We start from the raw sequence: 26,193 nt of genomic DNA, 5'->3' as shown, positions 1-26,193 counted from the left end.
GGGTTGGAGGACTGAGGGCGGGGTTGGAGGATTGGAGGCAGGGTTGGAGGACTGGGGGCGGGGCTGGAGGACTGAGGGTCGGGGTTGGAGGACTGGGAGCGGGGTTGGAGGACTGGGGGCGGGGTTGGAGGACTTGGGGGCGGGGTTGGAGGACTGGGGGCGGGGTTGGAGGACTCAGCATCACACATAGGGATTGGCAATGAGGTTGGGAATGGGGGCGGGGTTGGAGGACTTGGGGGCGGGGTTGGAGGACTTAGGAGCGGGGTTGGAGGACCTGGGGGCGGGGCTGGAGGACCGAGGGCGCGTTGTGATTGGCAGGCATCGTGCTGGTGGCCATCAACCCCTACGAGGAGCTGCCCATCTACGGGGACGACGTCATCTGGGCCTACAGCGGCCACAGCCGGGGGGACATGGACCCCCACATCTATGGGGTGGCCGAAGAGGCCTATAGGAGGATGGCCAGGTGAGCCGCAAAGGCTTATGGGGGATTTACGGGGGCTTATGGGGTGTTGTGGGGTCTTATTGGGTTTTATGGGGTCCTATGGGGTGTTATGGGGTTCTATGGGGTCCTATGGGGTCTTATGGGGTCCTATGGGGTCTTATGGGGTTATATGGGGTTCTATGGGGTCCTATGGGGTCTTATGGGGTCCTATGGGGTCTTATGGGGTTCTATGGGGTCCTATGGGGTCCTATGGGGTCTTATGGGGTTCTATGGGGTTCTATGGGGTCTTATGGGGTCCTATGGGGTCTTATGGGGTTCTATGGGGTCCTATGGGGTCCTATGGGGTCTTGTGGGGTCCTATGGGGTCTTATGGGGTCTTATGGGGTCCTATGGGGTTCTATGGGGTCTTATGGGGTCTTATGGGGTCCTATGGGGTTCTATGGGGTCTTATGGGGTTCTATGGGGTTCTATGGGGTCCTATGGGGTCTTATGGGGTTCTATGGGGTCCTATGGGGTCCTATGGGGTCTTATGGGGTCTTATGGGGTCCTATGGGGTTCTATGGGGTCTTATGGGGTCCTATGGGATCCTATGGGGGATTTATGGGGTTCTATGGGGTCTTATGGGGTCTTATGGGGTCTTATGGGGTTCTATGGGGTCTTATGGGGTCTTATGGGGTTCTATTGGAACTTATGGGGTTTTATGGGGTCCTATGGTGTCCTATGGGGTCCTATGGGGTTCTATGGGGTCTTATGGGGTTTATGGGGCCTTATGGGGTTCTATGGGGTTCTATGGGGTTCTATGGGGTCCTATGGGGTTCTATGGGGTCCTATGGGGTCTTATGGGGTTCTTTGGGGTCCTATGGGGTCCTATGGAGTCTTATGGGGTTTTATGGGGTTTTATGGGGTTCTATGGGGTCCTATGGAGTCTTATGGGGTCTTATGGGGTCTTATGGGGTTCTATTGGAACTTATGGGGTTTTATGGGGTCTTATGGGGTCCTATGGGGTCCTATGGGGTCCTATGGGGTTCTATGGGGTCTTATGGGGTTTATGGGGCCTTATGGGGTTCTATGGGGTCTTATGGGGTCTTGTGGGGTTCTATGGGGTCTTATGGGGTCTTAGGGGGTCCTATGGGGTCTTATGGGTCCTTATGGGGTCATTCGGGGTTTTGTGGGGTCCTATGGCGTCCTATGGGGTCTTATTGGGTTTTATAGGGTCCTATGTGGTCCTATGGGATCTTATGGGGTCTTATGGGGTCGTATGGGGTCTTATGGAGTTCTATGGGGGCCTATGGGGTTCTATGGGGTCTTATGGGGTTTTATTGGGCCTTATAGGGCAGAGGAATCCTATGGGGTCTTATGGGGTCCTATGGGGCTTTATGGAGTGCTATGTGGTCCTATGGGGTTCTATGGGGTTCTGTGTTGTCCTATGGGGTCTTATGGGGTCCTTATGGGGGCTTATGGGGATCTATAGGGTGTTATGGGGTGTTATGGGGTCCTATGGGGTCCTATGGGGTCTTATGGGGTCCTATGGTGTCCTGTGGGGTCCTATGGGGTCTTATGGGGTCCTATGGGGTCCTGTGGGGTCCTATGGAGTTTTATGGGGTTGTGTGGTTTCTTATGGGGTTCTATAGGGTCCTATGGGGTCCTATGGCGTCTTATGGGTTCTTATGGGGTCTTATGGCGTCCTATGGGCTTCTATGGGTTCCTATGGGGTCCTATTGGGTCCTATGGGGTCTTATGGGGTCTTATGGGGTGTTATGGGGTTCTATGGGATCCTATGGGGTCATTTGGGGTCCTATGGGACCCTATAGGGTTCTATGGGGTTCTATGGGGTCCTATGGAGTCCTATGGGCTTCTATGGGATCTTATGGGGTCCTATGGGTTCCTGTGGGGTCCTATGGGGTCCTATGGGGTTTTATGGGGTCTTTATGGGGCCTTATGGGGTCTTATGAGCTCCTATGGGGTTCTATGGGGTCTTATGGGGTCTTATGGGGTTCTATGGGGTCGTATGGGGTCCTATGGAGTCTTATGGGATGCTATGGGGTCTTATGGGGCTTCTATAAGTCCTTATGGGGTTCTTTGGGGTTGTATGGGGTCTTATGGGTTCCTATGGCATCCTATGGGGTCTTATTGGGTTTTATGGGGCCCTATGGGGTCCTATGGGGTCCTATGGGGTCTTATGGGGTCTTATGGGGTCCTATGGGGTTCTATGGGGTCTTATGGGGTCCTATGGGATCCTATGGGGTTCTATGGGGTCTTATGGGGTATTTATGGGGCCCTATGGGGTATTATGGGGTTCTATGGGGGTCTTATGGGGTCTTATGGGGTTGTATGGGGTTTTATGGGGTCCTATGGGGTCTTATGGGGTTCTATGGGGTCCTATGGCGTCCTATGGGGTCCTGTGGGGTTCTACGGGGTTTTATGGGGTCTTATGGGATCCTATGGGGTTCTATGGGGTCTTATGGGGTCTTATGGTGTGCTATGGGATCCTATGGGGGATTTATGGGGTCCTATGGAGTCCTATGGGGTCTTAGGGTGTTTTATGGGGTCCTATTGGGTTCTATGGGGCTTTATGGGGTCCTATGGGGTCCTATGGAGTCTTATGGGTTCCTATGGGGTCTTATGGGGTTTTATGGGGTTCTATGGGGTCCTATGGGGTCCTATGGGGTCTTATGGGGTTCTACGTTCCTATGGGGTCCTATGGGGTCGTGTGGGGTCTTATGGGGTCCTATGGGTTCCTGTGGTGTCCTATGGGGTCCTATGGGGTCCTATGGAGCCTTATGGGGTTTTATGAGGTCCTATGGGGCTCTATGTGGTCTTATGGTGTCCTGTGCGGTACTATGGGGTCCTATGGGGTCCTATGGGGTCTTATGGGGTTCTATAGAGTTCTATGGGGTTCTATGGGATCTTATGGGGTCCTATGGGGCTTTATGGGGTCTTACGGGGTCTTATGGGGTCCTATGGGGTCCTGTGGGGTCCTATGGGGTCCTATGGAATCTTATGGGGTTTTATGGGGTCTCATGGGCTTTTATGGTGTCCTATGGGATTTTATAGGGCCTGATGGGGTTCTATGGGGTCCTATGTGGTCCTATGGGGTTCTATGGGGTCTTTTGGGGTTCTATGGGGTTCTATGGGGTCTTACGGGGTCGTTAGGGGAGAGAAGAATCCTATGGGGTTTTATGGGGTCCTATGGGGCTTTATGGGGTCTTATGGGGTCCTACGGTGTGCTATGGGGTCCTATGGCGTCCTATGGGGTCCTGTGTGGTTCTACGGGGTCTTATGGGGTTCTATGGGGTCTTATGGGGTCTTATGGGGTCCTATGGGGTCCTATGGGGTCTTATGGGTCCTTATGGGGTCATTCGGGTTCTTGTGGGGTCCTATGGGGTCCTTTGGGGTCCTATGGGACCCTATAGGCTTCTATGGGGTTCTATGGGGTCTTATGGGGCTGTATGGGGTCTTATAGGGTTCTATCGTGTTCTGTGGGGTCTTATGGGGTCTTATGGGGTCCTATGGGGTCTTATGGGGTTTTATGGGGTTCTATGGGGTCCTATGGGGTCCTATGGGGCTCTATGGAGTCCTATGGGGTTTTATGGGGTCCTATGGGATTCTATGGGGTTTTATGGGGTCCTATGAGGTCGTATGGAGTCTTATGGGGTCCTATGGTGTCCTATGGGGTCCTATGGAGTCCTATGGGGTCCTATGGGGTCCTATGGAGTCTTATGGGATTCTAATGGGGCTGAGGGATCCTATGGGGTCCTATGGGGTCTTATAGGGTCTTATGGGCTTTCATGGGGTTCTATGCGGTTCTATGGGGTCTTATGGGGTCCTATGGGGTCCAATGGGGTCCTATGGAGTCTTATGGGATTCTAGTGGGGCTGAGGGATCTTATGGGGTCTAATGGGGTCTTGTAGGGTCTTATGGGCTTCTATGGGGTCCTATGGGGTCTTATGGGGTCCTATGGGCTTCTATGGGATCCTTATGGGACATTGGGTTGCAAGAGGGGACCTTAACAAAGGACGGCAATTAACGCGGGCTGTTAATTGGTTCTTTATGGGGCAGAGGAGTCCTATGGGGTCTTGTGGGGTCCTATGGGGTCCTATGGGTTCTTATGGGGTCTTATGGTGTCCTTTGGGCTTCTATGAGGTCCTATGGGGTCTAATGGGGTCTTATGGGGTCCTATATGGTTCTATGGGGTCTTCTGGTGTCCTGTGGGGTGCTATGGGGTGCTATGGGGTCCTATGGGGTCTTATGGGGTCCTGTGGGGTCCTATGGGGTCTTGTGGGGTTTTATGGGGTCCTATGGGGTTTTATGGGATCCTATGGGGCCTTATGGGGTCCTATGGGGCCTTATGGGGTCCTATGGGGTCTTATGGGGTTCTATGGGATCTTATGGGGTTCTATGGGTCCTTATGGTGTCCTTGGGGCCTTATGGGGTTTTATGGGGTTTTATGGGGTCCTATGGGGTCCTGTGGGGTCCTATAGGATGCTATGGGGTTTTATGGGGTTCTATGGGGTCTTATGGGGTTTTATGGGGTCCTATGGGGTTCTCTGGTGTCCTAAGGCGTCCTTTGGGGTCCTATGGGGTCCTATGGGGTTTTATGGTGTCTATGGGTTCCTATGGGTTCCTATGGGTTCCTATGGGGTCCTATGGGATCTTTATGGCACATTGGGATGGAAGGGGGGGCCCTTAACGAAGGGGGGCCCTTAACCAAGGGCAGCAATTAACGGCGGCTGTTAATTGGCTGCAGGGAAGGCCGCGATCAGTCGCTGGTGGTGAGCGGCGAATCCGGGGCGGGCAAAACCGTGTCGGCCAAATTCGCCATGAGGTTCTTCGCCACCGTCGGAGGGGGCGGCTGTGGGGAGGTGGAGAGCAGGGTGCTGGCGGCCGGGCCTGTGCTCGAGGTGGGGGCCTATGGGGGATATGGGGGGATATGGGGTGCTATGGGGGTCTATGGGGTGCTATGGGGGGATATGGGGGGCTATGGGGGGATATGGGGTGGCTATGGGGGGATATGGGGGGATAAGGGCTTCTATGGGGTGCTATGGGGGGATATAGGGGCTTATGGGGGCCTATGCGGGCCTATGGGGTGCTATTGCGGCCTATGCGGGCCTATGTGGGCCTATGCGGGCCTATGGGGTGCTATGGGGTGCTATGGGGGCCTATGAGGCTCTATGCAGGGCTATGGGGTGCTATGGGGGTCTATGGAGGCCTATGGGGCTCCATACGGGGCTATGGGGGCCTGTGGGTGCCATGGCGGCCTATGCGGGCCTATGGGGTGCTGTGGGGGCCTATGGGGTGATATGGGGTGCTATGGGATGCTGTGGGGTTCTATGGTGGTCTATGGGGTTCTATGGGGTCCTATGGGGTGCTATGGGGCCCTGTGGGGGCCTATGCCGGCCTATGTGGTCCTATGCAGGCCTATTGGGGCCTATGTGGGCCTATGTGGGCCTATGGGGTGCTATGGGTGGTATGGGGTGTTATGGGGGCCTATGGAGGCCTATGGGGGCCTATAGGGTGCTGTGGGGGCCTATGCGGGCCTATGGGGTGCTATGGGGGCCTATGGGCGCCTGTGCGGGCCTATGGGGTGCTATGGGGGCCTATGCGGGCCTATGCGGGCCTATGCAGGCCTGTGGGGTGCTATGGGGGCCTATGGGGTGCTATGGGGGCCTATGCGGGCCTATGCGGGCCTATGCAGGCCTGTGGGGTGCTATGGGGGCCTATGGGGTGCTATGGGGGGATATGGGGTGTTATGGGGGCTTAAGGGAACCTATGCAGGCCTATGGGGTGCTATTGGGGCCTATGCGGGCCTATGGGGTCCTATGGGGGGATATGGGGGGATATAGGGGCCTATGGGGGCCTATGGGGTCCTATGGGGTCCTATGGGGTGCTATGGGGTGATATGGGGTGCTATGGGGGCTTAAGGGGACTTATGCAGGCCTATGGAGTGCTATTGTGGCTTATGCGGGCCTATGGGGTGCTATGGGGTGCTATGGGGGTCTATGGGGCTCTATGCAGGGCTATGGTGGCCTGTGGGTGCTATGGGGGCCTATGCGGGTCTATGGGGTGCTATGGGGGCCTATGGGGTGCTATGGGGGGATATGGGGTGCTATGGGGGGATATGGGGTGCGATGGGGTCTTATGGGGGCCTATGGGGCTGTATGCAGGGCTATGGGGTGCTATGGGGGGATATGGGGTCCTATGGGGTGCTATGGGGGTCTATGGGGGCCTATGGGGCTCTATTCAGGGCTATGGGGTGCTATGGGTTGCTATGGGGGCCTATGGGGGTCTATGGGGGCTTATGGGGTGCTATGTGTTCCTATGGGATGCTATGGGGTGTTAGGGGGTCTATGGAGGCCTATGTGGGCCTATGCGGGCCTATGGGGTCCTATGGGGTCCTATGGTGTCCCTATTATCTTCTATGGGGTCCTATGGGGTCCAATATGGCTTTATGGGGTCTTATGGGGTGCTATGGGGCTCTATGGGGTGCTATGGGGGCCTATTGGTGTGCTATGGGGTTCTATGGGGTGCTATGGGGTCTTATGGGATGCTGTGGGGATGTGGAGAGCAGGGTGCTGGCGGCCGGGCCTGTGCTCGAGGTGGGGGCCTATGGGGTGCTATGGGGTCCTATGGGGGGATATGGGGTGCTATGGGGGCCTGTAGGGGCCTATGGGCTGCTATGGGGGCCTATGAAGGCCTATGGGGTGCTATGGGGATCTATGGGGGCCTATGCGGGCCTATGGGGGCCTATGGGGTGCTGTGGGGGCCTATGGGGGTCTATGGGGGCCTATGGGGTGCTATGGGGGCCTATGCGGGCCTATGAGGGCCTATGGGGTGCTATGTGTTCCTATGGGGTGCTATGGGGTGTTATGGGGGCCTATGGAGGCCTATGGGGGCCTATGCAGGCCTATGGGGTCCTATGGGGTCCTATGGTGTCCCTATTAGCTTCTATGGGGTCCAATGTGGCTTTATGGGGTCTTATGGGGTGCTATGGGGCTCTATGGGGTGCTATGGGGTTCTATGGGGGCCTATGGGGGGATATGGGGGCCTATGGGGTCTTATGGGATGCTGTGGGGATGTGGAGAGCAGGGTGCTGGCGGCCGGGCCTGTGCTCGAGGTGGGGGCTATGGGGGGATATGGGGGCATATGGGGGGCTATGGGGGGATATGGGGGCCTGTGGGGTGCTATGGGGGGATATGGGGGGATATAGGGGCCTATGGGGGCCTATGGGGTGATATGGGGTGCTATGGGGTGATATGGGGTGCTATGGGATGCTGTGGGGTTCTATGGGGTCCTATGGGGTGCTATGGGGCCCTGTGGGGGCCTATGCCGGCCTATGTGGGCCTATGCGGGCCTATTGGGTCCTATGTGGGCCTATGGGGTGCTATCGGTGCTATGGGGTGTTATGGGGGCCTATGGAGTCCTATGGGGGCCTATGCGGGCCTATTGGGGCCTATGTGGGCCTATGGGGTGCTATGGGTGCTATGGGGTGTTATGGGGGCCTATGGAGGCCTATGGGGGCCTATGCAGGCCTGTGGGGTGCTATGGGGGCCTATGGGGTGCTATGGGGGGATATGGGGTGTTATGGGGCCTTAAGAGGACCTATGCAGGCCTATGGGGTGCTATTGGGGCCTATGCGGGCCTATGGGGTCCTATGGGGGGATATGGGGGGATATAGGGGCCTATGAGGGCCTATGGGGTCCTATGGGGTCCTATGGGGTGCTATGGGGTGATATGGGGTGCTATGGGGGCTTAAGGGGACCTATGCAAGCCTATGGAGTGCTATGGGGGCCTATGCGGGCCTATGCGGGCCTATGGGGTTCTATTGGGACCTATTGGGGCCTATGGGGGCCTATGCAGGCCTATGGGGTGCTATGCACGGCTATGGGGGCCTATGCGGGCCTATGGGGTGCTATGGGGGCCTATTGGGGCCTATGGGGGCCTAAGGGGGCCTGTGGGGGCCTATGGGGGCCTATGGGGGCCTATGGGGGCCTATGGGGGCTTATGGGGTGCTATGGGGGCCTATCCGGGCCTATAAGGGCCTATGGTGTTCTGTGGGGGCCTATAGGGGCCTACGGGGGCCTATGGGATGGTATGGACTCCTATGCAGTCGTATGGGGTGCTATGGGGGCCTATGGGGGCCTATGGGGTGCTATGGGGGCGTATGCGGGCCTATGAGGGCCTATGGGGTGCTATGTGTTCCTATGGGGTGCTATGGGGTGTTATGGGCGCCTATGGAGGCCTATGGGGGCCTATGCAGGCCTATGGGGTCCTATGGGGTCCTATGGGGTCCCTATTAGCTTCTATGGGGTCCTATGTGGCTCTATGGGGTCTTATGGGGTGCTATGGAGCTCTATGGGGTGCTATGGGGGCCTATGGGGGGATATGGGATGCTGTGGGGATGTGGAGAGCAGGGTGCTGGCGGCCGGGCCTGTGCTCGAGGTGGGGGCCTATGGGGTGCTGTGGAGGGATATGAGGGGCTATAAGGGGATATGGGGGGATATGTGGGTCTATGGGGGGATATGTGGGGATATGGGGGGATATAGGGGCCTATGGGGGACTATGGGGGGATATGGAGTGATATGGGCGCCTATGGGGGGATATGGGGTCCTATGGGGGCCTATGGGACGCTATGGGGTCTTATGGGGTGCTATGAGGGCCTATGGGGGCCTATGCGGGCCTATGGGGTCCTATGGGGGGATATGGGGAGATATGGGGGGATATGGGATGCTGTGGGGGCCTGTGGGGGCCTATGGAGTGCTATGGGGTTCTATGGGGGCCTATGGGATGCTATGGGGTGCTATGGGGGCCTATGGTGGCCTATGCGGGCCTATGGGGTGATATGGGGTGTTATGGGGGCCTATGCGGGCCTATGGGGGCCTATGGGGGGATATGGGGGCCTATGGGGTCTTATGGGGTTCTATGGGGGCCTATGGGGGTCTATGGAGGCCTATGGGATGCTATGGAGTCTTATGGGGTCGTATGGGGTGCTATGGGGGCCTATGGGGGCCTATGGGGGCCTGTGTGCGGGCCTATGGGGTGCTATGGGGGGATATGGGGTGCTATGGGGTCTTATGGGGTCCTATGGGGTCTTATGGGGTCCTATGGGGTTATATGGGGTCTTATGGGGTCTTTGGGGTGCTATGGGTTTTTATGGGTTTCAATGGGGTTTTTTAGGGTTCTATGGGGTCCTGTGGGATTCTATGGCATCTTATGGGGTTCTATGGGGTATTGTGGGGTCTTATGGGTTCCTATGGGGTCGTAAGGGGTCTTATGAGGTCCAGTGGGTTTCTATGGGGTTCTATGGGATCCTATGGGGTTTTATGGGGTCCTATGGGCCTTTTGGGGTCCTATGGGGTCCTATGGCGTCTTATGGGATTGTACGGGGTATTATGGGGTCCTATAAAGTCCTATGGGGTCTTATGGGGTCCTATGGGGTCTTAGGGGGTCTTAGGGGGTCCAGTGGGCTTCTATGGGGTTCTATGGGGTCCTATGGGATCTTATAGGGTCTTATGGGGTCTATGGAGTCTTATGGCATCTTATGGGGTCCTATGGGGTCGTATGGGGTCTTATGGGGTCCTATGGGGTCTTAAGGGGTCTTTTCGGGTCCAGTGGGCTTCTATGGGGTTCTAAGGGATCCTATGGGGTCTTATGGGATCTATGGGGTCTTATGGGATCTATGGGGTCTTATGGGGCCCTATGGGGTCCTATAGCGTCTTATGGGGTCTTATGGGGTCTTATGGGGTTTAGTGGGCTTCTATGGGTTTCTATGGTGTCGTATGGGATCTTATAGGGTCTTATGGGGTCTATGGGGTCTTATGGCATCTTATTGGGTCCTATGGGGTCGTATGGGGTCTTATTGGGTCCTATGGGGTCCTATGGGGTCTTATGGGGTCCTATGGGGTTATATGGGGTCTTATGGGGTCCTATGTCCTCCTATGGGGCCCTATGTCTTCCTATGGTGTTCCTATGGTTCCTATGTGCCCTGCTGTTGCCCTTGCTGTCCCCACCCCCCAGCAGCACCCATGGGTGCCATCTCTTCCCCCCATAGGCTCTGGGCAACGCCAAGACGACGCGCAACGACAACAGCAGCCGCTTTGGGAAATACGTGGAGCTGAGCTTCGACCGGCGGCAGCGGCTGCAGGGCGCCCGCATCACCACCTTCCTGCTGGAGAAGAGCAGGGTGGTGCTGCAGGTCGGCACCCAGGGGGCACCCAAAACACCATGGGGACCCATAGAGACCCATAGGGACCCATAGAAACACATAGGGACCCATAGGACCCCATAAGACCCCATAGGATTCCATAGAAGCCATAAGACCCCATAGAACCCATGAGACCCCATAGGACCCCATAAGACCCCATAGCACCCAATAAGACCCCATAGGACCCCATAAGACCCAATAAGACCCCATAAGACCCCATAGGACCCCATAGGACCCCATAAGACCCCATGGAACCCATAGGACCCCGTAAGACCCTACAAGACCCCATAAGACACCATAGGACCACATAGATCCCATAAACCCCCATAGGACCCCATAAGACCCCATAGGACGATAGAGATCCCATAAACCCCCATAGGACCCCATAGGACCCCGTGGAACCCATAAGACCCCATAGGACCCCATAAAACCCCATAGGATCCCATAGAAGCCATAAGACCCCATAGGACCCCATAGGACCCCATAGGACCCCATAAGACCCCATAGGATCCCATAGGACCTCATAGATCCCCTAACAACCCATACAACCCCATAGAATCCCATAAGACCCCATAAGAACCCATAGGACCCCATAGGACCCAATAAGACCCCATAGGACCCCATAGGACCCCATAAGACCCCATAAGAACCCATAGGACCCAATAAGACCCCATAAGACCCCATAGTATCCCATAAGACCCCATAGGACTCCATAGGACCCCGTAAGACCCCATAGGACCCCATAGGACCCCATAGGAACCCATAGGAACCCATAGGACCCCATAAGACCCCATAGGACTCCATAGGAGCCCATAAGACCACATAGGACCCCATAAGATCCCATAAGACCCCATAGGACCCCATAGGACCCCATAGGACCCCATGGAACCAATAAGACCCCATAGGACCCCATAAGACCCCATAGGATCCCATAGAAGCCATAAGACCCCATAGGACCCCATAAGACCCCATGGGATCTCATAGAACCCATAACACCCCATAAGACCCCACGAGGCTTCATAGGACCCCATAGGATCCCATTAGACCCCATTAGGGCTCCATAGGACCCCATAAGACCCCATAGGACCCCATACAATCCCATAGGACCCCATAAGACCCCATAAGACCCCCTAGGACTCCATAGGACACCATAAGTCCCCATAGGACCGCATAGGAGCTCATAGGAGCCCATAGGACCCCAAAAGACCCCATAGGACCCCATAGGACCCCGATAGGACCCCATAGGACCCCTTAGGACCCCATAAGACCCCATAGGACCCCATAGGACGCCATAGGACCCTATAAGACCCCATAGGACCCCATAACACCCTGCAGGGCGCCCGCATCACCACCTTCCTGCTGGAGAAGAGCAGGGTGGTGCTGCAGGTCAGCACCCAGAGGGGCACCCAAAACACCATGGGGACTCAGAGGGAGCCATAGGGACACATAGGAGCCCATAGGGACCTATAGGGACCCATAGGGACCCATAACAACACATAGGGACCCATAGGAGCACATAGGAACACATAGGGACCCATAGGACCCCATACGACCCCATAGGACCACATAGATCCCATAAGACTCCATAAGACTCTATAAGACCCCGTAAGATGCTATAGGATCCCATAGAACCCATAAAACCCTATAGGACCCCATAACACCCCATAAGACCCATGAGGCTTCATAGGACCCCATAGGACCCCACAGGATCCCATTAGACCTCATAAGACCCCAAAAGACCCCGTAAGATCCAATAAGACCTCATAGAATCCATTAGGAACCCATAGAACCCTATAAGAGCCCATAAGACCCCATAGGACCCCATAGGACCCCATAAGGCCCCATAAGACCCCATAGGACCCCATAGGACCCCATAAGACCCCATAGGACCCCATAGGACCCCATAGGACCCCATGGAACCAATAAGACCCCATAGGACCCCATAAGACCCCATGACACCCCATAAGACCCCATGGGATCTCATAGAACCCATAACACCCCATAAGACCCCATGAGGCTTCATAGGACCCCATAGGATCCCATAGGACCCCATAAGACCCCATAAGACCCCATAAGACCCCCTAGGACTCCATAGGACACCATAAGTCCCCATAGGACCCCATAGGAGCCCATAGGAGCCCATAGGACCCCATAAGACCCCATAGGACCCCATAGGACCCCGATAGGACCCCATAGGACCCCTTAGGACCCCATAAGGCCCCATTAGATCCCATAACATCCCATAACACCCCATAGGACCACATAAGGCCCATAAGACCACATGGGACCCCATAAGACCCCATAAGACCCCATAGGATCCCATAAGACTCCATAAGGTCCCAAAGACCTCATAAGACCCCATAAGATCCCATAAGACCCCATAGAACCCCATAGGATCCCATAGACCCCATAAGACCCCATAGGACCCCATAGGACCCCATAAGATCCCATAAGACCCTATAAGACCCCATAAGTCAACACAGCACCACATAAGACCCCATAGAACCCTATAAGACCCCATAGAACCCCATGGGACCCCATAGGACTTTCTAAGACCCCAGAAGACCCCATAAGAACCCATAAGACCAGATAGATCCCATAAACCCCAATGGGACCCCATAGGACCCCATAGACCCCATAAGACCCCATAAGACCCCATAGGACCCCATAAGACCCCATAAGACCCTATAGGACCCCATAAGACCCCATAGGGCCCCATAAGACCCCATAGGACCCCATAGGATCCCATAAGACTCCATAAGGTCCCAAAGACCTCATAAGACCCCATAAGATCCCATAAGACCCCATAGAACCCCATAGGATCCCATAGACCCCATAAGACCCCATAGGAGCCCATAGGACCCCATAAGATCCCATAAGGCCCTATAAGACCCCATAAGTCAACACAGCACCACATAAGACCCCATAGAACCCTATAAGACCCCATAGAACCCCATGGGACCCCATAGGACTTTGTAAGACCCTAGAAGACCCCATAAGAACCCATAAGACCACATAGATCCCATAAACCCCAATGGGACCCCATAGGACCCCATAGACCCCATAAGATCCCATAAGACCCCATAGGATCTCATAAGACCCCATAAGACCCTATAGGACCCCATAAGACCCCATAGGGCCCCATAAGACCCCATAGGACCACATAGCACCCCATAAGATCCCATAGGACCCCATAAGACCCCATAGGACCCCATAGGATCCCATAGGACCCCATAAGACCCCATAGGACCCCATAGGAGCCCATAGGACCCCATAAGACTCCATAGGACCCCATAGGAGCCCATAGGACCCCATAAAACCCCATAGGACCCCATAAGACCCCATAGAACCCATAAGGCACCATAAGACCCCATAGGACCCCATAAGACCGCATAGGACCCCATAAGACCCCATAGGACCTCATAGAACCCATAAGACCCCATAGGACCCCATAAGAGCCCATAGGACCCCGTAGGAGCCCATAGGACCCCATAGGACCCCATAGGAGCCGATAGGACCCCATAAGACCCCATAGGAGCTCATAGAACCCATAAGACCCCCTAAGACCCCAAAAGACCCCATAAGACTCTTTAGGATCGCATAAGACCCCAGAAGACCCCATAGAACCCCATAAGACCCCATAGGACCCCATAGGAGCCCATAAGACCCCATAAGACCCCATAGGATCCCATAGAAACCCATAGGACCCCATAGGACCCCATAAGACCCCATAGGACCCCATAGGACCCCATAGGACCCCATAAGTCCCCATAAGACTTCATAGGATCTCATAAGGCCCCATAGGATCTCATAAGACCCCATAGGACCCCATAGTGCCCCATTCCGGCACCCATGGGTGCCCCATACTTGGTTTTATGGGTGCCTACCCCTCCCCTGCACCCATGGGTGCCCCATGTTTGGTCCTATGGGTGCACCCCCCCCTCCCCTTGCACCCATGGGTGCCCACCCCTCACCCCCTACACCCATGGGTGCTCCATTCTGGGTCCTATGGGTCCTCCCCCCCCCACCCCCACCCATGGGTGCTCACCCCCCCCCCCCCCCCTTGCACCCATGGGTGCCGCCATCCCATAATACCCCCCCCTTGCGTCCCATAGGCCGAGAAGGAGCGCAACTACCACATCTTCTACCAGCTCTGCGCCTGCGCCCACCGCCCCCAATTCCAAAGCCTGGCCTTGGGTGAGCAGCACCCATGGGTGCCCCCCACCCCCCCACCCCCCCCGACCGACTTCCGGGTCGGCCGCCATCTTGGATCCAAGGGGGGTTTTTGCCTTCAGCCCCGTTGCTTCTTTCTAGAAGGTTCCGAGGGCTTCTTCTACACCTCCCAAGGAGGGGAGGCCGCCATCGACGGCGTGGACGACGCCAAGGAGATGGAAAAGACCCAGAATGCCTTGGGCATGTTGGGTAAGGGCCCCCCATTGCCATAGAGTTGTGTCCCATGGGGGTACAGAGTGGCGCCGTTGCTTGGAGGACTCCATTTTGGCTCCCCATCCTTTCCAGACCCTGCTTGGAGGACTCACTTGTAGGGGTATCTACTTGTGGAGGTCCTCCAGAGCCATAGAGTTGAGCCCCATGGGGGTACAGAGTGGCACCATTGCTTGGAGGACTCCATTTTGGCTCCCCGTCCCTTCCAGGACCTGCTTGGAGGACTCAATTTTAGGGGTATCTACTTGTGGAGGTCCTCCAGAGCCATAGAGTTGAGCCCCATGGGGGTACAGAGTGGCGCCATTGCTTGGAGGACTCCATTTTGGCTCCCCATCCCTTCCAGGACCTGCTTGGAGGACTCAATTTTAGGGGTATCTACTTGTGGAGGTCCTCCAGAGCCATAGAGTTGAGCCCCATGGGGGTACAGAGTGTCGCCTTAGCTTGGAGGACTCCATTTTGGCTCCCCATCCCTTCCAGGACCTGCTTGGAGGACTCAATTTTAGGGGTCTTGATCCCTGGAGGTCCTCCAGAACCATAGAGTTGTGTCCCATGGGGGTACAGAGTGGCCTCTTAGCTTGGAGGACTCCATTTTGGCTCCCCATCCCTTCCAGGATGTGCTTGGAGGACTCAATTTTAGGGGTCTTGATCCCTGGAGGTCCTCCAGAACCATAGAGTTGTGTCCCATGGGGGTACAGAGTGTCAACTTAGCTTGGAGGACTCCATTTTAGCTCCCAATCCCTGCCAGGACTTGCTTGGAGGACTCACTTTTAGGGGTATCTACTTGTGGAGGTCTTCCAGAGCCATAGAGTTGAGCCCCATGGGGGTACAGAGTGTCGCCGTTGCTTGGAGGACGCCATTTTGGCTCCCCGTCCCTTCCAGGACCTGCTTGGAGGACTCAATTTTAGGGGTGTCTACTTGTGGAGGTTCTCCAGAGCCATAGAGTTGAGCCCCATGGGGGTACAGAGTGTCGCCTTAGCTTGGAGGACTCCATTTTGGCTCCCCATCCCTTCCAGGACCTGCTTGGAGGACTCACTGTTGAGTTCCCCATACCTGGAGGTCCTCCAGAGCCATAGAGTTGAGTCCTATGGGGGTACAGAGTGGCGCCGTTGCTTGGAGGACTCCATTTTGGGCTCTCTATCCTTGGAGGTCCTCCACAACCATAGAGTTGCACCCTATGGAGGTACAGAGTACCCAGTCTCCTCTTGGAGGACTCCATTTTGGGCTCTCTATCCCTGGAGGTCCTCCGGAACCATAGAGTTGAGCCCCATGGGGGTACAGAGTGGCGCCTTTGCTTGGAGGACTCCATTTTGGGCTCTATCCCTGGAGGTCCTCCACAACCATAGAGTTGCGTCCCATGGGGATACAGAGCGGCACAGGGGTTGCTTGGAGGACTCCATTTTGAGCTCCCCGTGCCCAGAAGTCCTCCACAACCATAGAGTTGCACCCTATGGAGGTACAGAGAGTTCAGCTTCCGCTTGGAGGACTCCATTTTGGGCTCTATCTCTGGAGGTCCTCCACAACCATAGAGTTGAGCCCCATGGGGGTACAGAGTGGCGCCTTTGCTTGGAGGATTTCATTTTGGGCTCTCTATCCCTGGAGGTCCTCCACAACCATAGAGTCGCACCCTATGGAGATACAGAGAGGAGGACTCCATTTTGGGCTCCCCGTGCCCGGAAGTCCTCCACAACCATAGAGTTGCACCCTATGGAGCTACAGAGAGGCCGCCATCTTCTTCTAGGAGTTCCGGAAGCTCAGCAGGCCGCCATTTTCCGCCTCCTGGCCGCCATCTTGCATCTGGGCAACGTGGAAGTGAAGGCCGAACGGGACGGCGACGCCAGCAGCGTTTCGGTACGGCCACTTCCTCTTCCTGTTTCCCTTCCCCCCTCTCACTTCCGCTTCCCCTTTCGCTTTCACTTCCGCTTCCTCTTTCCCATTTCCTGCCCCCTTTCCCTTCCTCTTCCCATTCAACTTCCTGTCCCTTTCACTTTCATTTTCACTTCCTCTTCCTCTTCCCATCCAACTTCCTGTCCCTTTCCCTTCTACTTCCTCTTCCCCTTTTCCTGCCCCCTTCCTCTTCCTCTTCCTCTTCCCATTCAACTTCTTGTCCCTTCCCCTTCCTCTTCCTCTTCCCATCCAACTTCCTGTCCCTCTCAGTTTCACTTCCTCTTCCTCTTCCACTTCCTCTTCTCCTTCCTCTTCCTCTTCCTCTTCCCATTCAACTTCCTGTCCCTTTCACTTCTGCTTCCTCTTCCCCTTTCCCTTCCTCTTCCTCTTCCCATCCAACTTCCTCTCCCTTTCCCTCTCACTTCCTCTTTCACTTCCGCTTTCTCTTCTCCTTCTCCCTTCCCCTTCCCCTTCCTCTTTCTCTTCCTCTTCCTCTTCCTCTTCCTCTTCCTCTTCCTCTTCCTCTTCCAATTCAACTTCCTGTCCCTTTCACTTCCTCTTCCCCTTTCTTTTCCTCTTCCTCTTCTCATTCCACTTCCTGTCCCTTTCCCTTCTACTTCCTCTTCCCCTTTCCCTTCCTCTTCCTCTTCCCATCCAACTTCCTGTCCCTCTCACTTTCACTTCCACTTCCTCTTCTCCTTTTCCTCCTCCCCTTCCTCTTCCCATTCAACTTCCTGTCCCTTCCCCTTCCTCTTCCTCTTCCTCCTCCCATTCAACTTCCTGTCCCTTTCACTTCCGCTTCCTCTTCCCCTTTCCCTTCCTCTTCCTCTTCCCATTCAACTTCCTGTCCCTTCCCCTTCCTCTTCCTCTTCCCATTCAACTTCCTGTCCCTTTCCCTCTCACTTCCGCTTTCCCTTCTACTTCCTCTTCCTCTTCCTCTTCCTCTTCCTCTTCCTCATCCCATTCCACTTCCTGTCCCTTTCCCTTCCTCTTCCTCTTCCCATCCAACTTCCTGTCCCTTTCCCTTCCTCTTCCTCTTCCCATTCAACTTCTTGTCCCTTCCCCTTCCTCTTCCTCTTCCCATTCAACTTCCTGTCTCTCTCAGTTTCACTTCCTCTTCCTCTTCCACTTCCTCTTCTCCTTCCTCTTCCTCTTCCTCCTCCCATTCAACTTCCTGTCCCTTTCACTTCTGCTTCCTCTTCCCCTTTCCCTTCCTCTTCCCCTTTCCCTTCCTCTTCCTCTTCCCATTCCACTTCCTGTCCCTTTCCCTCTCACTTCCGCTTTCCCTTCCTCTTCCTCTTCCTCTTCCTCTTCCTCTTCCTCTTCCTCTTCCTCTTCCTCTTCCTCTTCCTCTTCCTCTTCCTCTTCCTCTTCCCATCCAACTTCCTGTCCCTTTCCGTCTCACTTCCACTTTCACTTTCGTTTTCACTTTCTTCCCCTTCCCCTTCCTCTTCCTCATCCCATTCCACTTCCTGTCCCTTTCCCTCTCACTTCCGCTTTCCCTTCCACTTTCTCTTCCTCTTCCTCTTCTTCTTCCTCTTCCCCTTCCTCTTTCCCTTCCCCTTCCCTTCCTCTTCCTCTTCCCATTCAACTTCCTGTCCCTCTCGCTTTCACTTTCTCTTCCACTTCCTCTTTTCCTTTCGCTTCCTCTTCCTCTTCCCATTCAACTTCCTGTTTCTTTCTCTTCCACTTCCTCTTCTCCTTTTCCTGCTCCATTTCCTCTTCCCATTCAACTTCCTGACCCTTCCCCTTGCTCTTCCTCTTCCCATCCAACTTCCTGTCCCTCTCAGTTTCACTTTCGCTTCCACTTCCTGTTCCTCTTCTCCTTCCCCCTTCCCCTTCCTCTTCCAATTCAACTTCCTGTCCCTCTCACTTTCACTTCCACTTCCTCTTCTCCTTTTCCTTCTCCCCTTCCTCTTCCCATTCAACTTCCTGTCCCTTCCCCTTCCTCTTCCTCTTCCTCCTCCCATTCAACTTCCTCTCCCTTTCACTTCCGCTTCCTCTTCCCATTCAACTTCCTCTTCCTCTTCCCATTCAACTTCCTGTCCCTTTCCCTCTCACTTCCGCTTTCCCTTCTACTTCCTCTTCCTCTTCCTCTTCCTCTTCCTCATCCCATTCCACTTCCTGTCCCTTTCCCTCTCACTTCCGCTTTCCCTTCCTCTTCCTCTTCCTCTTCCTCTTCCTCTTCCTCTTCCTCTTCCTCTTCCTCTTTCTCTTCCCATTCAACTTCCTGTCCCTTTCCCTTCTACTTCCTCTTCCCCTTTTCCTGCCCCCTTCCCTTTCCTCTTCCTCTTCCCATCCAACTTCCTGTCCCTTTCGCTTTCACTTCCGCTTCCACTTTCACTTCCTCTTCTCCTTTTCCTGCTTCCTTTTCCTCTTCCCATTCAACTTCCTGTCCCTCTCACTTCCTCTTCCTCTTCCACTTCCTCTTCCCCTTCCTCTTCCTTTTCCTCTTCCCATTCAACTTCCTGTCCCTTCCACTTCCTCTTTCACTTTCACTTCCTTCTACCCTCCCTCCCCCGTTCCCCCCCCCAATGAACTCCTCCATCCCAATTAACCCCTCCACCCTAATTAACCCCCTAATTAACCTAATTAACCTAATTAACGACCCCCCCCCAGGACGACGACCCCCACCTGTCCCACTTCTGCACCCTGCTGACCCTCGACCCCCCCCCCGTCGCCCATTGGCTCTGCCACCGTCGCCTGCGGGCCGCCGCCGAGAGCTGCGTCACCAACATGGCCGCCGCGCAGGGCCTGGCGGCTCGAGACGCTCTGGCCAAGTTCCTCTACGCTCGCCTCTTCCTCTGGGTGTTGGAGATCCTCAACGGGGCCCTGAGGGACGCCCAGGAGCGGCAGCGCTTCATCGGGGTGCTGGATGTCTATGGGTACAATATGGGGGGGGACGGACCCTATAAGGAACCCATAGGACCCCATAGGATCCTATAGAATCCCATAGGACCCCATAGGACCCCATAAGACCCCATAGGACCCATAGGACCGCATAGGACCCCATAGGATCCCATACAACCCCATAGGATCCCATAGGATCCCATAAGATCAAATAGAACCCCATAGGATCCCATAAGACCCCATAGGACTGCATAGGACCCAAAGGACCCCATAAGACCCTATAGAACCCCATAAGACCCCATAAGACCCCATAGGACCCCATAAGACCCCGTAAGACCCCATAAGACCCATAGGACCCCATAAGACCCCATTGGACCCCATAGAAACCTATAAGACCCCATAGAACCCCATAGGACCCCATAGAAACCCATAACACCCCATAGAACCCCATAAGACCCCATAGGACCCTATAAGACCCCATAGAACCCCATAGGACCCCATAAGATCCCATAGGACCTCATAAGACCCCATAAAACCCCATAGGATGCCATAGGACCCCATAAGACCCCATAGAACCCTATAAGACTCCATAGAACCCCATAGGACCCCATAGGACCCCATAGGATCCCATAGGACCCCATAAGAGCCCATAGGATCCCATAGGATCCCATAAGACCCCATAGAATCCTATAACAGCCCATACAACCCCATAGGACCCCATAAGACCCCACAAGACCCCATAGGACCCCATAAGACCCCATAGAATCCCATAGCACCCCATTGGACCCCATAAGACCCCGTAGGACCCCATAGGACCCCATAAGACCCCATAGGACCCCATAAGACCCCATAGGATCCCATAAGACCCCATAGAACCCTATAAGACCCCATAGCACCTCATAGACCCCATAGGACCCCATAAGACCCCATAAGACCCCATAGGACCCCATAAGACCCCATAGGACCCCATAGGATACCATAGGATCCCATAAGACCCCATTGGACCCCATAGAAACCCACAAGACCCCATAAAACCCCATAAGACCCCATAGACCCCATAGGACCCCATATCACCCCATAAGACCCCATAAGGCCCCATAGAATCCCATAAGACCTCATAGGACCCCATAAGACCCCATAGGATCCCATAAGACCCCATAAGAGCCCATAGGACCCATTAGGACCCCATTGGACCCCATAAAACCCCATAGGACCCCATAGGACCCCATAGGATCCCATAGAACCCCATCAGACCCCATAAGACCCCATAAGACCCCATAAGACACCATAAGACCCCATAGAATCCCATAGAACCCTATAAGACGCCAAAAGACCCCATAGGACCCCATAGGACCCATAGGATCCCATAGCGCCCCACAGGACCCCATAGGACCCCATAAAACCCCATAGGACCCCATAGGACCCCATAAGACCCCATAGGACCCCATAGGACCCCAAAAGACCCCATAAGGCCTCATTAGACCCCATAGGACCCCATAAGACCCTATAAGACCCCATAAGGCCCCATAGGACCCCATAGGACCCCAAAAGACCCCATAAGGCCTCATTAGACCCCATAGGACCCCATAAGACCCTATAAGACCCCATAGACCCCATAGAACCCTATAACAGCCCATAAGACCCCATAGGACCCCATAGGATCCCATAGGACCCCATAAGAGCCCATAGGATCCCATAAGACCCCACAAGACCCCATAGGACCCCATAATACCCCATAGAACCCTATAAGACCCCATAGAATCCCATAGCACCCCATAGAACCCCATAAGACCCTATAAGACCCCATAAGACCCCAAAAACCCCATAGAACCCTATAAGACACCAAAAGACCCCATAGGACCCCATAGGACCCATAGGATCCCATAGCGCCCCACAGGACCCCATAAGACCCCATAAAACCCCATAGGACCCCATAGGACCCCACAAAACCCCATAAAACCCCATAGGACCCCATAGGACCCCAAAAGACCCCATAAGACCCCATAGACCCCATAGAACCCCATAAGACCCCATAGCATCCCATAGGACCCCATAGGACCCCATAGGACCCCCTATAACCCATAAGACCCCATAAGACCCCATAGGACCCCAAAAGACCCCATAAGGCCTTATTAGACCCCATAGAACCCCATAAGACCCCATAAGACCCCATAGAATCCCATAATACCCCATAGGACCCCATAGAACCCTATAAGACCACATAGGACCCCATAGACCCCATAGAATCCCATAGGACCCCATAAGCCCCCAAAAACCCCATAAGCCCCCTCCAAATATCCCATAATTCCCTTCTTCCTCCCCAGCTTCGAGACCTTCGCCACCAACAGCTTTGAGCAGTTCTGCATTAATTACGCTAACGAGAAACTCCAGCAGCAGTTCAACGTGGTGAGGAGCCGTGCGATTGGCTGGGGGGCGGGCTTGATTTGCATACGCTAACGAGCTCCCCCTCCTCATTAGCATGTATTCAAATTGGAGCAAGAGGAGTACATGAAGGAAGGCATCCCCTGGAGCTTGATTGAGTTCTGCGATAATCAGCCGTGCATTGAGTTAATTGAGGGCAAATTGGGCATCCTGGATCTGCTGGATGAGGAGTGCAAGGTGAGGGGTGATTAATTAGCTATGCTAATGAGGGTGCGTTAATTAGGAGGGGAGGGGCTTGGGTGGGAGGCTCCCATTGATGCCCATTGACTCCCATTCATTTCCATTGACGCCCATTGACTCCCATTCATTTCTATTGGCGCCCATTGACGCCCATTGACGCCCATTGACTCCCATTGATGCCCATTGACGCCCATTGACGCCCATTGACGCCCACTGACACCCATTGACTCCCTTTGACGCCCATTGACGCCCATTGACTCCCATTGACGCCCATTGACGCCCATTGACGCCCACTGACACCCATTGACTCCCTTTGACGCCCATTGACGCCCATTGACTCCCTTTGACGCCCATTGACGCCCATTGACTCCCATTCATTTCCATTGGCGCCCATTGACGCCCATTGACTCCCATTGACTCCCATTGACTCCCATTGACTCCCATTGACGCCCATTGACGCCCATTGACTCCCATTGACTCCAATTGACGCCCATTGATGCCCATTGACGCCCATTGACTCCCATTGACGCCCATTGACGCCCATTGACACCCATTCATTCCCATTTGCTCCCATTGACTCCCATTGACTCCCATTGACTCCCATTGATGCCCATTGACTCCCATTGATGCCCATTGACGCCCATTGACTCCCATTGACGCCCTTTGAATCCCATTGACGCCCATTGACGCCCATTGACGCCCATTGACGCCCATTGACTCCCATTGACTCCCATTGACTCCCATTCATTTCTATTGGCGCCCATTGACTCCCATTGACGCCCATTGATGCCCATTGACGCCCATTGACGCCCATTGACACCCATTGACTCCCATTGACGCCCATTCATTTCTATTGGCGCCCATTGACGCCCATTGACGCCCATTGACGCCCATTGACGCCCATTGACGCCCATTGACACCCATTGACTCCCATTGACTCCCATTGACACCCATTGACGCCTATTGACTCCCATTCATTTCTATTGGCGCCCATTGACGCCCATTGACGCCCATTGGCGCCCATTGATGCCCATTGACTCCCATTGACTCCCATTGACGCCCATTGACGCCCATTGATTCCCACTGACTCCCATTGATGCCCATTGACGCCCATTGACGCTCATTGACTCCCATTGACTCCCATTGATGCCCATTGACTCCCATTCATTTCCATTGACGCCCATTCATTTCCATTGACGCCCATTGACGCCCATTGGCTTCCATTGACGCCCATTGACTCCCATTGACGCCCATTGACTCCCATTGACTCCCATTGACGCCCATTGATGCCTATTGATGCCCATTGACGCCCATTGACGCCCATTGGCACCCATTGACGCCCATTGACTCCCATTGACTCCCATTGACGCCCATTGACGCCCATTGACGCCCATTGACTCCCATTGACGCCCATTGACTCCCATTGACACCCATTGACTCCCATTGACGCCCATTGACGCCCATTGACGCCCATTGACGCCCATTCATTTCCATTGACACCCATTGACGCCCATTGACTCCCATTGACGCCCATTGATTTCCATTGGCGCCCATTGACTCCCATTGACGCCCATTGACTCCCATTGACGCCCATTGACGCCCATTGACACCCATTGACACCCACTGACTCCCATTGACACCCATTGACACCCATTGACTCCCATTGACGCCCATTGACGCCCATTGACTCCCATTCATTTCTATTGGCGCCCATTGGCCCCCCTTTGACGCCCATTGGCGCCCATTGACGCCCATTGATGCCCATTCATTTCCATTGATTCCTATTGACTCCCATTCATTTCCATTCATTCCCATTGACTCCCATTCATTCCCACTGACTCCCATTCATTCCCATTGACTCCCATTGACGCCCATTCATTCCCATTGAGGCCCATTCACTCCCATTCATTTCTATTGACCCTACTGACCCCATACAGACCCCATACAGCCTCTACTGACCCCATACAGACCCTACAGACCCCATACAGACCCTATAGACCCCATACAGACCCCATTGACCCCACAAAGACCCTACAGCCCCCATACCAACCCCATTGACCCCATACAGACCCCATTGACCCCATACAGACCCTATAGACCCCATACAGACCCCATTGACCCCACAAAGACCTACTGACCCCATACAGACCCCATTGACCCCATAAAGACCCTACTGACCCCACACAGCCCCTACTGACCCCATACAGACCCCATTGACCCTACTGACCCCATACAGACCCTACTGACCCCATACAGCCCCTACTGACCCCATACAGACCCCGTTGACCCTACAGACCCTATACAGACCCTACAGACCCCATACAGACCCAATTGACCCCATAAAGACCCTACTGACCCCACACAGCCCCTACTGACCCCATACAGACCCCATTGACCCTACTGTCCCCATACAGACCCTACTGACCCCATACAGACCCTACTGACCCCATACAGACCCCATTGACCCCATACAGACCCCACTGACCCTACTGACCCCATACAGACCCTACTGACCCGACAGCCCCTACTGACCCCATACAGACCCCATACTGACCCCATTGACCCTACAGCCCCCATACAGACCCCATTGACCCTACAGACCCCATACAGACCCCATACAGACCCCATTGACCCCACAAAGACCCTACAGCCCCCATACAGACCCCATTGACCCTACAGCCCCCACGCTGACCCTACTGACCCTACACCGACCCCATAACCCCCCTATAGGTCCCGAAGGGCAGCGATTTGGGGTGGGCCCAAAAGTTATATGGCCGCCATGCCTCTTGCCCCTATTTCCGAAAACCCCGAGCGGCCGACGGCACTTTTGTCATCCGGCACTTCGCCGAGGAGGTGAGCGACCCTATAAAAACCCTATAAGGACCCCGTCAACATGTAAGACCCCATAGGACCCCATAGGATCCCATAGGACCCCATAGGACCCTATAAGACCCCATAAGGACCCCATAGAACCCCATAAGACCCCATAAGACCCCATAGGACCCCATAGAACCCCATAGGACCCCATAGGACCCCATAAATTACCCATTGCACCCCATAAGACCCCATAAATCCCCTATAGGACCCCATAAAACCCCATAAGACCCCATAGGACCCCATAGGACCCCATAGAAACCCCATAGGACCCCAAAAGACCCCATAGGACCCCATAGAACCCCATAAAACCCCATAAGTCCACCATAGGACCCCATAAAACCCCATAAGACCCCATAGGACTCCATAGAACCCTGTAAGACCCCATTGGACCCCATAAGACCCCATAAATCCCCCATAGGATCCAATAGGACCTTATAAGGTCCCACAGAACCCCATACATCCCCATAAATCCCCCATAGGACTTTATATGACCCCATAAATCCCCCATAGGACCCCATAAGACCCCATAAATCTCCGATTTACCCCGTAAGACCCCATAGAACCCCATAGGACCCCATAGGACCCCATAAGACCCCATAAGACCCCATAGGACCCCATAAAACCCCACAGAACCCCCATAGAACCCTATAGGACCCCATTGTACCCCATAAGATCCCATAAGACCCCATAAAACCCCATACAACCCCCATAGAACCCCATAAAACCCCATAGGACCCCATAGGACCCCATAAATCCCCCATAGGACCACACAGGACTCCATAAGACCCCATAGGACTTTATAGGACCCCATAGAACCCCATAAGACATCATAGGGCCCTATAAGACCCCATAGGACCCCATAAATCCCCCATAG

At 54.7% G+C, this 26,193-nt stretch overlaps 1 protein-coding gene across 1 annotated transcript in view; it reads left to right on the top strand.

The window, feature by feature from the left end:
- The first annotated feature begins 282 nt into the window (after positions 1–282).
- LOC125686997 (unconventional myosin-Vb-like) overlaps positions 283–26,193 on the top strand; it is a 90,037-nt gene continuing 64,126 nt past the window's right edge. Inside the window, 10 exon segments of the mRNA XM_048931708.1 lie at positions 283–463; positions 5,190–5,343; positions 10,491–10,634; positions 14,759–14,840; positions 14,958–15,065; positions 16,825–16,934; positions 19,590–19,855; positions 22,145–22,226; positions 22,299–22,439; positions 25,173–25,295. Coding sequence (XP_048787665.1) covers positions 411–463; positions 5,190–5,343; positions 10,491–10,634; positions 14,759–14,840; positions 14,958–15,065; positions 16,825–16,934; positions 19,590–19,855; positions 22,145–22,226; positions 22,299–22,439; positions 25,173–25,295 — 1,263 coding nt within the window. The 5' untranslated portion in view covers positions 283–410.

This window comes from Lagopus muta, chromosome Z (assembly GCF_023343835.1).
Source record: "Lagopus muta isolate bLagMut1 chromosome Z, bLagMut1 primary, whole genome shotgun sequence".
Lineage (NCBI taxonomy): Eukaryota > Metazoa > Chordata > Aves > Galliformes > Phasianidae > Lagopus > Lagopus muta.
This window is presented reverse-complemented; position numbering and strand designations above follow the sequence as displayed.